At 40.8% G+C, this 15,988-nt stretch overlaps 2 protein-coding genes across 2 annotated transcripts; both read right to left on the bottom strand.

Moving 5' to 3' along the window:
* Positions 1 to 555: 555 nt before the first annotated feature.
* Positions 556 to 2,695, bottom strand: hoxc12a (homeobox C12a; the record flags this gene model as incomplete). The annotated part of the gene is given in 3 exon segments (XM_083642467.1): positions 556 to 794; positions 2,064 to 2,668; positions 2,670 to 2,695. Coding segments are annotated over 3 exon segments (870 nt in total).
* An 8,481-nt stretch (positions 2,696 to 11,176) lies between these two features.
* hoxc13a (homeobox C13a) lies at positions 11,177 to 14,718 on the bottom strand (the record flags this gene model as incomplete). The annotated part of the gene is made up of 2 exons (XM_083641671.1): positions 11,177 to 11,436; positions 14,055 to 14,718. 2 exons carry the CDS (start codon positions 14,716 to 14,718, stop codon positions 11,177 to 11,179), a joined length of 924 nt encoding a protein of 307 aa, XP_083497797.1.
* Positions 14,719 to 15,988: the final 1,270 nt, after the last annotated feature.

The raw sequence follows: 15,988 nt of genomic DNA on the forward strand, positions 1-15,988 counted from the left end.
TTTCAGTTCACACCCTCGGTGACATTATTGCGCGGATGCGGCTCCAGAATGCCAGTGCAGGCCCTCTCCGTCTCTCTGACCTCACTCTTATTTTTAGACCTATTTTGTTAAGATTTTGACAAGCGGACCCGCTTCCTCCTTATCCTCCCTTACCAAGGGGACCAAAATGAAAGCTGTGTTTATGACTATTGCCTCGAAGTCATATTTCGGTCTGACTCATTTAGGGCGTCAAAGGTTCAGCAAACCAAGAATCGCATTCTATGTGGCTGGATAAAACATAACCCCACAACTTTGTGTGGTTCAATAGCAAACCATGACGACAGTCTTATTGACAACATTATGTATCCTAAGTTTTGAAAACAAATGTAGATGTTGGTTTGCCCTGGGCTCATGTGGCCTGCACCTAAAACAAAATATGAAATTGTCGTAATAATTGCCTGCAATGTAAAAGATGGATAGATGAGTGCATGCATGTAAAGAAGCCCTAGGGGAGCGTACACAAGGCTTGACTTTTTTTTTTACTGCCTATCTATTGATTCACCTTCTGCTGCATGTCTAAAAGTAGGCCAAAGCTTGCTCCCTCAGCATGAGTCTCTTCTTCTTCATCCGCCGGTTCTGGAACCAGATCTTGACCTGTTGGTCGCTGAGGTTCAGGCGGTCGGAGAGCTCCCTCCGCCGCTGCCTGGTGATGAACTCGTTTAGCATGAATTCGCCCTCCAGCTCAGCCAGCTGAAGTTTGGAATAAGGTTTACGTTTCTTTCTGGTCCGAGTGTGCATCGGGTACCACGGGGCACCTGGAGAGAGAGAGGACACACAACGGGATTAGTCACTCGCCACCCATGCAAAATCACGGTCACCTCCAAGGTTATGAGGAGCCTGCATGGGACGTCATGTTGGGCATGGCAAGGTGGGCCACTTGCCATAATACCTTATCCTAAGTGAGTCCAAAATCGATCTTAGGTTTCTTTTACCATTATACCAGATATATAGTTTCATATTACATGATTGGAAGCCATATCTTTAAATAAAAAACACACGAATGGAATTAAAAGAGCATTCGTCTCTGTGCTGTGTGTGCGCCATGCGCAATACGAGTCAATTATTTATCAAATTGACAAAATAACATATTGTCAACCATCAGGAACTGCTCCACTTATATCCCTGGAAATTAAGTCTATATAACAGGGTTTGGAAGTTTGGATATTGATTGTAACAGATGCAGGGACTTATAGACCTTAGAATTGAGTGACCTGACTCCTGTGGTAAACTGAGACTTCCTCCACATAGCACAGCCAAACTGGATTTGTTTTGATCTCTGTCTGGACTCAGCTATACTCTCCAGAGCACCAGGCTTTGTCCTGTTTTGTGTAGGCCATAATGTTTGTAGCCTACACATATAGTCTAGTAACAACATACGTGTTTTATGTTTCAAACTCCTGTACAGAGACCACCATACAGTGGTTTGTGTCACAGCAAGTTTATTGTTGCAGTTAAAGTTACATTAACGTGATAATTAAGTCGTGCTTGCAAATTCCCCTACTTATTTGCGAGTTTCAAAGCATATTAAATGACTCTTGAGTACACAGCGACAGATATTAATTCGGTTTACGAGTCATTAAAAAGAAAACTCTCCATTTGATGCAGTCAACCAAAGCGCCTCACCTCTTTAAATCACTGCACTAATTTGTGTGTACTATGAGTGCAACAATAGACCAAAATCGACCATTCACAGAAGCTTAATCACAGTCCTTCGTTGAAGCTATACTATGAGTGCAATACCAGGACCGATCGCCTGTTAAATGCTTGGCAGCCAATATGGTTTGGTGAGGTTATCTATAACTGTACACAACCACATGGCGTGTGGAGTATTTTAGGGCAACCCCTAGCGGCGTTTGCACACCACGCAACTGCCCTGCAGGCTATAACAGCATGTTGTGCATCAATATAACGAGCTCTAACGAGGGGTTTGATATAACGGATATACGCATATGTGCAGCATTCATAGCATCAACGTGAGAACAGATTTTTTTTTATCTTGTTATTATTAAAAGCATGGGACCCACCTCCGCCTGCAGCTATGTTGGCTGCATGGTTCCCCGGTGATACCAGAGTCTGTGTATCGCTGGATGAAGGCTTGCTCCCCTCGTTGAGCAGAGACGAGCTTGAGTCGGACTCCAGAGACTGACAGGATGGCGGGTCTTGCGTTAGCTGCTCGCTCCCATAATCATATTTGGAAAAGGCGTTGGTGCTGCCCATTCCACTGCTGTGCATCCCGTGCTCAGATGTTAGGGATGATGTGTCTCTCGCCCTATCCTCCCGCTTGAGGCTGCTGCCACCTGAACAGGGCTCCCTGTTTCCGTTGCTATAATAACATTTCCCCTCTTCTGGCCTGGTGATTTCACACGACCGATTGAAAGAAGGGTTAATAGACACGGGGCTGCTAAAGTAGGATTGAGAGTATCCATTGCACGGCTCCGATGGATTCCACGGGAGGGAGCAAACATTGTCCCTTCTCGGGTAGGAGAGAGACGGTAGCCCCGCCAGTTGTCCCCCTGAGGCTCTAAAATTCGGAAAGTAAAATGTGTCTCCAGTGTGGATGTTTACCAAAGGTCCCACAAACCCTGGATTAAGGAGATTATGCTCGCCCATTTCCGCGGGCCCGACCAACAGCTTCTAGTTTATTGCAATCTGACATTTAACATAGTTAAACCTGGAAGGGCACCTGATTGGTTGTCCCCAAACCACGTGGCCAGGCTAACTTCTGCTACACATGGTACCACCCACTTGGTCCATCTCAGACAAAACAAAACATTAACTTCTGTATTACAGAGGTTTATATGCTTTTTAAAAATACTATAAAGGTTTTATTAAAAATGTAGAATCTTGTTTTTCTTCACTAGAGTGATGCAGAGCCCAGAAGTAGCACAGGCTGCTTCTCTTTTTACACTCGTGGAACTATCCATGGCCTCGTTTAGTGTCTTTATAAGATGGCAAAAGTTTTTTTATGCTATTTCTTATGAAAACTATTTATTTTTGTTGTAGGAGAGGGTGCATATGACATCTTGTTTTCTAGCAAATTACGGTTGAATTCCATGTCACATAAAGCTGTGATGTCCCTATTTTACAAGCTTGTTTTAAGAAAAGACTGATGCTCATTGCTGCTCTCTACTCATATTTACAGTAACGGGGTCAGCAGGTTGAAGCCATTGGCTCTGTAAAAGAGGACGATATTCTATAAGGTTACTTTAAGAGGGTATATTTCACATAATATTCTCTAGTACACCTCACATGAACAACTTTAACAGATACCTCCTATAAATGTTCGCAGCCAAACTCTGGTGGGATTGTTATACCTCTCACAATTCTTTTATATGAATTTTACAAGATAGCAGAGGGCACTTAACTGATTCAATCAGCGGAGACTCTCGCTGCTCTATATCTCGCTAATTAGATTTGTGGATGCAACTCTGAGGATAGGCTACTGAACAAATATGTGTCTTACTGTACCCATGCCTCTGACACAAAAGTCCTTTCTTTTATAAACAAAACGCTTTTCAAGCAACACCCCCATGTGCACACTGCAGCCTTTCTGCAGAAACCTTCAACATGATACGCCCAGGATGCAGGCATTCTGCCAATAGCTGGACGCATTAATTCCAATGTGGTCTTCAGTCATTAAATTGCCCAACCATTCTCAAAAAAAATATGATTGGCCTATGTGCACATTCCTCTCCTCAGATGCGCAGACTCCCCAATTAAAAGAAAGAAAGAAATACTTTCCAATATTCTACATCTTTTTAATATCAACCCAGTGGTATTTTCTGGCAATCCACATTTTCCTGAATAAATCCATATACTTCCACATCTATCCTCTTCTCTAAGCTACTTCTAGAGCAAATCCATTTATAGGCGAGAGCTCAAAAGTTGTAATAACTTTAAAGAAGGGCCAGCTTTGCATATGGCTTTATCATGATGGCATGTTAAAAAAAAGATTTCAACAAGGATAAGAACTAATGAATTGGCTAGACACCCCCCCCCCCCCCGGCAAAGAAAGAAAGAAGAGAAAATAAACAAATAAATATGAACATTAAACACACTAGCCTGGTTAGTCGGCGTCATTCCACTCAAGTTCACGCCACAGCATGTGTGACAGTGAGTTGAACTTGATATTGAACTCAATTACTCTATTTCAAAAATGAAAAAAGCACAAATTACAATCAATAAACTAGAATAAATATACCGTTTTAGGCTATGGCATCTTGCAGTGACATGTTATAGCCTAATATCGTTAAGATATAAATGCATTCCAAGATGCACGATAGCTATTGCGCTGGTTTAAATACTATCATATCGCCTTCCGACACATTGGGCTATCCTAAAAATAAAATGTTTCATATGAGTCCAAATAAATGCCCAACTAGACTAATTGAATGAATAGTGCGTAATGCGTAATGCGTAATATTACGCATTATACTTATAGGGTTATAGAAATGTACAAGGTAATATCTTGCACATGTGTGCTGAATGGCACTAGACGAGTACTACAAAATTGCCAATGAAGTGTTATGTGAGAACATTCGCATTCATTCAAACATTGGTTTGGGAGCGATTTGCAACTCGGCCGATATCTGATAGCCCTATCTGTCACTTGTGACCATGCAGCCTATCTAACCTAAAGGCACCCGGCCTAGCTCTACCCCGAAATAGAAAGGAGATCAATTTTAAAACTGGAGAGGCTCTCAGGGATCACAGCACGGTTTCATCCTGCATGTCCTTTGGACTCAGTTCGCACAGCCTCTCCAATCACTCCACATACTTGCATCTAGTTAGGGTGTCTCGCAATGCAGCACAACATCCACCCAATGTTATATCTTGTGACCCAGATTTACACTCATCAGGATGAGGGTTGGGGTGACTTTAGTATCACTTCACGGCATCTCGTGTTATAATAATAAAAAATTCACAAAGCAAAACAGTCCAGGGATGTTTACAACAAAATGGCCCGTCCAAATGTGTAGACTTAAGTCACCACTTTACCTCGGAAAGAGGCCATGTGTTGCGCCTCGTTGCCTCCACACTCCACGCCTTCGATCCACTACTCCAACAGATCCGCAATTTGCAATTCAAACTACTGCCGTCTGCTCAGTGCGTCTATAGCACCACGATGATGTCATTATCTTGATAGTGAGCTATAGTGCTCTCAATGTGCGAGAGGAAAAAATGTGTTTGGTATTTTTGCTACAAAAAAAGTTGGTAAACTGAGCGCACTGTCAAGGTCACTGTCTAGTACACGCGGTCTGCTCGGTATTGAAATCACTCTCTTGGATTCCCCTGGTCCTGTCCAGACGGGGTAATAGCGTAAACAAAGGGCTTTTCTTCCCGTTTTCTCCCTTTGATTTTGTGCAGGCAGGATAGCCTAGTGCAATGCTTTTAAAGTTTCCTCCAAGGAAAACAAACCTCAGGGTATCGCCTACAAGCCACAGGGATATAGAATATAGTGGTTAAGTTTTGGTTGAAAGTTTTGGCTGATACGATCCATTTGTGTATGACAACAAGACGTTTAAAGTGGCCTTGTTGCATAAATATAATGCTATTTATGTTTACGAACATGTGCTTAATTAGTCTTAATAATAGCCTATTAGTTTGGAAATACTACCAATATATATAATTTATTAAAATTAAACATATTCATAGTTGCCCAGATAGTATAATACTTAAAATTATGCAAATTGGACATCCCAGGATATATTGACATTCAACGCTTTGCGTCGACGTATATAGACCTAATATATACCATTTGAACTTGACCGTCACCATAAAAAATAAATAAGAACAAATATATTGGATAATACATAATGCTAACCTGTTATGTAAACCTAGTTTGGTCCCTTAAATGAGGAAATATTCATTTTAACAGGCCTACAAATTCCAGATGGAACAACTGTGTGTGTGTGTGTGTGTGTGTGTGTGTGTGTGTGTGTGTGTGTGTGTGTGTGTGTGTGTGTGTGTGTGTGTGTGTGTGTGTGTGTGTGTGTGTGTGTGTGTGTGTGTGTGTGTGTGTGTGTGTGCGTGTGTGTGTGTGCGTGTGTGCGCGCGTGTGCCCGCGCGCGTGTATGTTTTGTTCTTGTTGTTGTTGGTTGTTGTTATTGTTGTTGTTGTTGTTGTTCAACAACCCCTTGTCAAAATAATAAATATACGGATTAAGTGTCACTCACAGTATTTGTGATCGATATATATATATATTTTAATAGTTTGCTTGATGTCAAGTTAGTTTTGCTAAAAAAAAACAGCCTGTCAAATGTTTTAGAAGATTTTGTATCGGGACCACCACTATATTTTTATATGACGTGAAAATTAGGTTGTTTTTCATCTGGATTGCGCTTCTAAATGTGTTTTACCTCGGATTTTGGCACAAGGGATAGTAAGATCTTGTCCTGTGTATTCATGAACTATCTTTATTGTCTTATCTGCGTGGCATGCGATTTGCATGCCAAGTTATCAGACATAACTGCATTAAATCACAAACTATAAGTGCCTTAATTGAAATAATTGCATATTTATAGTAGTAGTAGTAGTAGTAGTAGTATAGTATTACTAGAAGTAATAATAATAATACTAATACTAATAATAAAGGTAATAATAATAATAATAATAATAATAATAATAATAATAATAATAATAATAATAATAATAATAATAATAATAATAATAATAATAATAATATACATATACATATACATATAACTATACGAAACCTATGTGAAAACTATTCGGATATAACTTCTATATTTGTATTTGCAATGCAGGTTTGAAATCATCACTGGTAAAGCTGCTGTATCAAAAAGATGAACACCATCAAATCGATATTTGATCAATATTATCAAAAGCACTGGAAAAAGCAGCAATATCCATCTGGAAATTATACCAGTGCAAAGGATAAGTCTGTTGTATAACACAGCCTCAACTCAGAGGAAGTTGCAGCACTTCCTGATATTTTCCCCTCGTCACCAGCAGAGGTTATCAGCCCCCTGTCTCATGTCTCTCTCCTCAGGCAGAGAGAGGCCTGCAGCTCTGACGCACAAACAGACCGCTTTATACTTTTCCAACACTTCACGATTCTCGCGAAATCCATTTCTGTGTGATATGCGACGGGGATCAGATATTTTTGTTTTGTTTGTTCAGTTTGTGTTTGTTAAAACATAGTGTTGTTTAACTTCGTAAATAACTTAAATCTGGTTCTTGCTTGGTTCGGGATATGCGTTGCGCATACAATTCCGGGTGTGGATTAGATTACTACAGGCGACTTTAACCAGTAACAATTCAAACGTTCAGGGAACGTTTGTATGGCGCTCGGTTTATCAAACAATTGATCTTAAACAGATTTTTCCCCACCTCTATTAATAATGTTCCTAGGCTATTTATAGTTGACGGATTGTTCAGTATTTTTCTGTCTACCATTTATTTGCAATACATATTATTGTTTTCATCATCAATTAAAATCTTAATTTGCTATATTTGGAATGCATTTAAAAATATGTTGCCAAATTTCAGTCATATATCCGAGATAATGTTGTTGAGGGTGGTCAACTATAATGTGGCTAATTCTTTCAATTATCAAAGTGCGCTAAACAACTTCAATGCACGCAATTTCTGTTGTCAAGTCATAAAAGAACATAACTTTACATGAAAATATATTTCGGCATTGCCCATATTTCCCATAAACTTCATTAATGATTACGAGAAACTCTAGTCTATACAGAAAAATCGAAATCAGTCTATTTACAAAGTGTCTGTCGTGTAAAATTAGCCAACACATTTCTGCATTTCTGTGCATTTTTTGTCCAGTGTATTTGTAAGCTAAAAAGTCATAAAGCACAGTCCATGTAGGCCTACCAGCATAGTAGGAAGAAAATGGCCATACCTTTAATCGTTATAGTGAGGGCGACGTCGTATTATCATTTCCTCTCGCTGTGTAGACAGTATGGCTGCTTGCTGCAGTCAGATTACTGGTGTTGGTGTGAGACGTCAAAAGTCCTACCTGTCCTTCGTGGTCAATAACACACACCTCACGATGAGTGCATGAAACCATTGGTGCTTTCAGAGGCATGAGCAGAACAAACCAGTTTGAGACGACTTCTGCAAAACACAAAAGAGCCGAGCCCAAATGTTAATGCTATATGCACTGCAGAGATGGTCAGAAATGCAGGTCAGAGGATATCGCTACACTTCCCCTTTTTTATGTATTTATGGCATGTCATTAAGTCTGGCCGTCTAGACAGGGAAATAACACCTTGTTTGCCTACAAACAAACCGCCAACATTGGTGTCCAGCCCCCTATTTAGTATGCACAATCTGCTCTGATGTCAAGGTCAAAGTGACTGGCTGCATAGTCATGGTCAAGGGTAAGCCGAATTAGGAGAGCAGAACTTTCCAGGAGGATTGGAGAGTCACATTTGAAACAAGGCAAATAAGAAGCAAACAATTAGCCTATAGTTTTCAAATCAACACTATATCAGAAGAAAAAGTTGGACAAAAAGTGAGCAATGCGGTCAACGGGTTGGTCAACAATGATAGGGTAATAAGAAATTAAAAAAGCGGGAATGAGCGTCAATTTCTCCTCGCATTATTAAAACAGCACATTTAGACGAGTTATTTTGACGAACTAAGCAAAATGGGCCCTATATTTTTCTACTGGCACGCAAATGCTTCTATTTAGCCTATTCTACTTCTAAAAATAACTTTTAGAGATTTGAGAAAGTCTTAAACAGTTGAAGTTCTGCCTGCAGTCCAACTCCATCAAAGTTTAACTTTATCTCAGGGCAGTCTTGTCTGAACATTTATTTTCCCAACAAAACCAACAACTCAATATATAGCCTATAGCTTCCTATACTAGCCTATTGGCCAATAAGGCCTTCATCTAACTGGCTACGCTAATTACACTTTTAATATCTATTCTTGCTAACAGTGACCACGTAATAGCTACATAGTATGGACTAGATCTGTTGATTTTTCAATACGCAAGTGTGTGTGCGTGTGCGTGTGCGTGTGCGTGTGTGTGTGTGTGTGTGTGTGTGTGTGTGTGTGTGTGTGTGCGTGCGTGCGTGCGTGCGTCTGTAAGAGACAGATATCAAAATTCATATTTGATCAGATAAAAATGACCAGTTATTAGCAATAATAGAATCATATCAGATTCATTAGTTCATTCATTAACTCACCTGTCAATTTATGCGCGCAGGGCTGCAACGCATGCATGCGTAAAAGTAAATAAAATACGCAACAGATACTATTTACCATTATTCAAAATATCCATACAGAAGATATCAGCAGTGCACAACATAAACACGATGCCTGGTAAAGATAAGAGCTGGAAGTGGCCACTTTAATGTGTGGGTTTAAGTATATTTTCCTTTATTAGGCCAACATTAAAACGCATTCTGCCTGTGAGAGGGAATGAAAGATATTCTGTAGCAACTCGGTAAAACAAATCATTTAATTCAGCATTCGGCATCGAGAAGATGAGCAGCATCCGTCTATAATCCTGCAAAAGCAACATCTCAAGGCATGACATTTGATTCAAAATGCAAAGTTGTTTGCAGGGTTGGAATATAGGCGCTTATGTATAGGGGCATCCCACTCATACCTGAGCAGACATCGCCTATACTGTGTGCATCTGCCGTCTAAAACATGTTCATATCCTGCCAGTCTTCATCTGCAATCAACAATGTGACATAGCAATACGTAGCCTGCGTGAATGCACCTATAGCATTCGCCGGAATAAAATGTCTGCATTATACATTACTGGAATCCACGGAAATGTAATCGGCTATTATGAACATTTCTGGACCAAAATACGGTGAATATCGTTTAGATAGCATGTGAATAATAGTAGGCCTATGGCTACACGCCATGCAAACATCATGGCTCCTTTTCTCTTGTAGGTTTCAGTGTCAGACAATGCGTCTTTGGTGCTTATATAGCTTCATATGCATTATCTCCCCTGTTTCCATAAACAAGGCGTGAAAGCGAATATAACTGGATCATATAGCCTACTTTGAAACACAAAAAAATCTCCAAACTCGCAGCCATATAGAGTATATGAAGTGCGGGCCCATGCCTGATGCTAGAGGAAAGGCGACAGTGGTTAGAGGTAACGCGTTACATTGGTGCAAGATCAAATGAAAGGACATGCTGCAATAAGGTTGCTTGATTGATTGATTGAATGTTGATCATTTTCATAATCATCATTTATTTATGAAACACGTTACCAGTACGTAATTCAACACCACAATACAGTTCACATACTGCACGAAAGTAGGAGTTACAGGCTGCTTACAAGGCGCGTCATCAGCTCAAATGCTATACACACTAACAAAGAACAAAATAAAACGATTGTGCATTTATGTGTAATACTCACTGACTTTAATGGTTTACAATCATTCCAGTTGCATGACAGCATTATCCTTCACTGATAAAGGAAAACATACAGGTTCTTGAGATATTTCAATTTACAGTTCCGCCATACGTGAGAATATGAATTAAATAATAAAGGCATTGCACTATACAGATTAACAACATAGCAGCCTTCCTTTTACCCTAGGCTTAAGAGAACACAGGGGAACATAGCTTTTGAAATTCAGAAGGCAAATTGAACCAAAAAAATTCATCCGTTCCCCCTGGAAGTCCTTTCTGAGAGCTCTTGGTTTGAAGGTGGATAGTCTCCGAGTCCAACATCTTATTGTCCCTCATCGATTCGTGTCCAATATGGCGATTATCTTTCTTTAAAATGACATCAACGAACCATCTCCTCTGTTTTGATCTGCCATGTTGCAAGTCTTAGACATGTCATCATCAGTCCTCTTGAAGATTGGGCTTGAAAAAAGAAAACACGCAATACTTGTCTTTGAAATACAGATATCATTTTAAATATTATATATTTATATATGTACATTCATATAAAACAAATGTGAAGAAGTGAAATTTCAATATTTTCACAGTTTTTAGAGTAAGTCTCTAAATTCAAAACAGGGGCGGTGATGGTGGCATGGCGATGACGATGGAGTTTAAATAAAGACACAGCCGAAATGTTCTCAGCCATGGTTTTGGGTGTAAGAGGTAAATAAATGGCGTGATGTTTGGGAAGATATCAGCCGCAGTTTCAAGGAGGTCGCTCATCTTATCAAGTGGTGTGCATGTGATTGTTAGTCTTGGATTTACTGACAAATTTCTTCTCCTTGACTCGCCGGTTTTGGAACCAGATGGTAACCTGGCGCTCCGAGAGGTTGGTGCCGGCCGAGATGCGTCTCCTCTTGTCTTTGGTGATGAACTTGCTGGCTGCGTACTCTTTCTCCAGCTCCTTCAGCTGGAGCTTAGTGTAGGGGACGCGCTTTTTACGCCCACGACGGTAACTGCTGACCTCAGGCTGCAATGGCACCACATCTGGGGAGGAAAGTATATCAGTGAAGAATTAGACTATGAGTAAAAATCTATATCGTTACTTCTTCATTTGAAAATAACGAGCCTATGCACTGCAGTCGACAAGCCTAGAGCAAATTGGGATTTCAATTTGAGGTTGCAATACGAGCGATAGCCGCCTATAGCCTTGGGACATTTCTTCCTTCTTTCTTTCTTTCTTTCTTTATCTGTGTGTGTGTGTGTGTGTGTATGTGTGTGTGTGTGTGTGTGTGTGTGTGTGTGTGTGTGTGTGTGTGTGTGTGTGTGTGTGTGTGTGTGCGTGTGCGTGTGCGTGTGCGTGTGCGTGTGTGTGTGTGTGTGTGTGTGTGTGTGTGTGTGTGTGTGTGTGTGTGTGTGTGTGTGTGCGTGCGTGCGTGCGTGCGTGTGCGTGTGTGTGTGTGTGTGTGCGCGCGCGTGCGTGCGTGCGTGTGTATGGGGGCGGGGGTGAAACAGAAATTATGTTACAATCAAGATCTCAGGTGTATTGCACCTGTTTAGAAGAGTCAATTTGAAATCCTCACTATAGCCCCATAGCCTATTTTACACAACGTAGGCTACACCGTGATGGGCCTAACAATATAGGCTATAATTGTATTTAATTTGATTTTATTATCATTGTTACTGTTAGCCTACTAAATTAATTCAGTATGGCAGCCTCGTGCAGGCCATGGTCCAGTTAAAACAAAAACTGTATTTCCTATAATTACGCGTGTTATTACGCATTTTATCCCATCACTTACCAATAGACTACTAAAATACTCAGATCCACACGTGTTAATGTTTCATCTAGTCTTGTACACGCAGTCATTAAACACATTTCAAACATTTCATTATGAAGGACCAGCCTTGAAATATGGAATAAGACTGTAAGTGTAAACTAACTCTGATTATGGAAAGAAGCCTCAGCAGGAAAAATAAATCAGGGACTGCTGTCAGTGGAAAAGCAGAGCTGTAACTGTTGAGTTAGCATAAAGTGGCCTACGTGTAGCCTATAATTAAGTAGAATAAACAATATCTCTGACATTTAAAAACAAATCTGAAATAGAACTGTGGATTAAGATTGGCCTATAACTTTTTAGTAGTTAGTTGTTGTTGTGTATCTTTATGCAAAAACACAAAACTTCGTGAAATTGATAAACGTTTATTTGTTCAAGTAGCTGGCAAGGGTTCTGAGCCTTTTGTCAAGACTCAAGCTTGGTGCAAAATCGCCAATGAGAAATATGACAGGACAATATGGCAAAAGATAATTGGTGGCAGGCTGGGAGACATGAAGTCTTTTATACCTCATAGGAAATATTCTCGAGTTTTGGGATGTTGATCTTCCCCGCCCACCTTTTTTAGAGTAAGATTATGGTAAGGATTAAGGATTAAGGACAAATTGTGCAAAAAGGTATTCAACATAACTCTCAGCCTTGTTATTTTCTCCTGCAGGCTATTTAAGTTAGCCTAAAATCAACATGAAAAAGAATGAGATTTGCTGTTTATTTTCTGTCTATTTTATTAATTTCACAGCAAAAAAAAATAGTGAGTGTTTATGTGGGGGCGGGGTGGAGGTGGGGGGACGCGCATGCTTGTGTTTTCGAATGTGTGCGCGCGTCTGGGTGCGTGCCCGTGCTTGCGTGGCTTTGCTCCTGTGTGTGTTTTCAACAAAAAGCGGGACAAAATGACTAGGAGACGTCTGAGAACAGCCGTGTCATTTCATAAAGATGATAAGTGTAGTAAACACTCTGTAAACAGCATACTCGGGCCCCTGCATCCTTTATCAGATAGCATGCATGTTAAAGTATAAGTAGAGAAAAAGACGAGCCTGCTTTATAATGATAACTGATCAGTAGTTATGAATTATTGATGCAATATGATGCTGGAGCATGCACTAAATGCAAATGTTACACACAAATGAATCCTGTTCTATGTCAAAATTCTCTGAGCACATTCTGGACTCGCTGCTGACAGAGATCCAGAGATTTATTGGCACAATCCAAACACAGTAGCCTGTCACTATTATCATGCAGGGGGGCAAAGGTATGCAGTGGTGCACCTTTCCATTCTGCGAATCTGCGTGACTGAAACACTATCGCCTACTGTATTCCTCATAGGACTGGAAAAGAAAACTGCATGCTGAAAGCCAAATTGCCCAGTTTCTCAATTTACATTAACCTTTAACTTTACAAGTGACCATGCAACTCAAGAGCTATATACTGAGGCTCAGTCCATCTCCAAGCATTGTTTTGGAAAAATACATGATGTTTGTCAAACTGAAGGACATGGCATTGCTTAGAATTGTCACTCCACTACTCCTAAAGGACCTATGACCACACACGTGAGGCTTGTCAGTTATGTGTTTCTTCTGCATATCTTGTGCTGCCATGGACTTTTTGTTAGTTGACAAATACTGAGCTGTGATATTGCATCAACACAATGCAAATCTTAGACTAACCAATAACATGAGCACAGTAAATTAAAAATAGCTTTCTTAATGTCATGACACAAAACAAAATACATGGCTACTAGTAGGCTACATACATATAAACAAACAAAAAAATATACCAACACATTCATAGAATTACCTTACAATAATAAAATAATATCAAGATTTGCCGTACCTGGAAATGGTGATTTCCAAAGATGAGTTGACTGCGTTTGTTCTTTGGAGCAGTACACCTGCCCATCCCAACCATTGGAGAGAGCCCAGTGCTGGTAGCCCTCCATTGGGATCAGGGCGTCGTGGCGCGGCTCGGGATGGGCACTGATACTGGGTACCACCGACACGTCCAGATATCCAGGAACAGCCTGATACGAGCTGGCGAAACTGGGGTAGAAGGCAAACTCTTTCGCCCTGCTAGACAGTTCTTCCGTGGGCAGCGCTGTGCTGGGCTCGGCGTATTTCTCTGCGGGGTGGTACGAGCAAGGCTTCTGCTGCAAGTTCACGTTGTGCGAATGAGACAATCTACAACCGTAATAAGGGTTTCCAAATGGATAACCATAGCTCAAAGATGCACTCGATGATGTTTGTGGAGCCGGGCACTGTCGGCCGGTGTCTGGGGAGGAAATATCCGAGTAGACGGAGCCCTGGTGGGTCGCTATGGTGCCAGAATGTCGTCCCAACGCGGGGTGCGACATCAGGTCCCTGCAGTGGGTCGCAGGGCAATTACCGCTCAGTCCCTCCATTGTCTGGCTTTTATTCTGGTTGTTTTCATTCGGGCTTTTTTCATAAACGTACATCAAGGTGTCCGCCCAGCGTGGATGCAGAAGCAGCGAAGTCGTCATATCAGGCGCTGCCGATGCTTTTTAAAAGTCGACTACTCCAAGACGGACACCTCATTTCCAACTACATTTTACACCGAGCGCATGCGCACACGAGACCCCCGTGTGTCCAGTTCATTAAGGATCTGGCACGTGATATGCTAACAAGTCCTACGAGATTGGGCTTGTGAGTTGGGGCAGAACAGCCCTTTAAAGACCCACTGCCTCACATGTCACTGTTTTTTCCCTGAGATACCAAGTCATATCATTGGCTTAAATCACCTACACCAACACCCTTAAAGGGAAGTTTGGATACTTTCAGAATTGAGGGGGGGGGGGGGAGGGGGCGAAAACAACCTGTGAAATTTGGTCGACTCAGGACTGCCAGAGAATAACATAAACTATAACAGATTTCAGTTATTATGTTGGAGTTATGAAATAATAATCAATTTTACTCAACCTTTGAATCTAAATATTTGAACCTGCTGTATACCTGCTACTCGTGCACCAAGCATGAGTAGCCTACAAAAACTGTGTATCCCACATAGCCTATTGCTCAGTGGAGACAACTTGTTGTGGCCGACAGGTTAAAGAGGATTGTATGCACATGCATACCATACCGAAGGTAAGATTCAATAGAAAAATAATCGGTGTGGAATCTCATATCCCGTGTAATATCAATGAAATATTTAATTAAACACGTGGTCACAAAAGCCGCCTCATGAAGATATTTTAAGGGCGCGTTAGTGCATGAGTGAGTGCATAATGCAAAAACATATTTTGTAACAAAACCGATAGTTCCTTCTCACGGATAAATACTTTTTCCAGCAGGTCAGTAGTATTTTTGTTTACTAAATTGATTAATTTAAAGTTTTAACTGGATTGAATTGAATAATTTATAGTTTGTATGTAGGCTACTCTAAAAATAGATTAGTGTGCATGAGGTGTTTATTTTAAAACCAAAATGTAACCAGTTTGGTGAATAAAGAACAATTTGGTATTTACAGTATAGGTGTGTGTGTGTGTGTGTGTGTGTGTGTGTGTGTGTGTGTGTGTGTGTGTGTGTGTGTGTGTGTGTGTGTGTGTGTGTGTGTGTGTGTGTGTGTGTGTGTGTGTGTGTGTGTGTGTGTGTGTGTGTGAGAGAGAGAGAGAGAGAGAGAGAAAGAGAAAGAGAGAGAGAGAGAGAGAGAGAGAGAGAGATGTAGAACAATTATTTTTTAGTATCAGTATTGTTGTAATCTGCGTTGTTGCATTTGAAAGTCGTGAAGGTACAACGACAAATCGAGGTGGGAAA

The sequence above is a fragment of the Poromitra crassiceps genome (genome assembly GCF_964638095.1).
Source record: "Poromitra crassiceps genome assembly, chromosome: 8".
Taxonomy (NCBI): Eukaryota; Metazoa; Chordata; class Actinopteri; order Beryciformes; family Melamphaidae; genus Poromitra; species Poromitra crassiceps.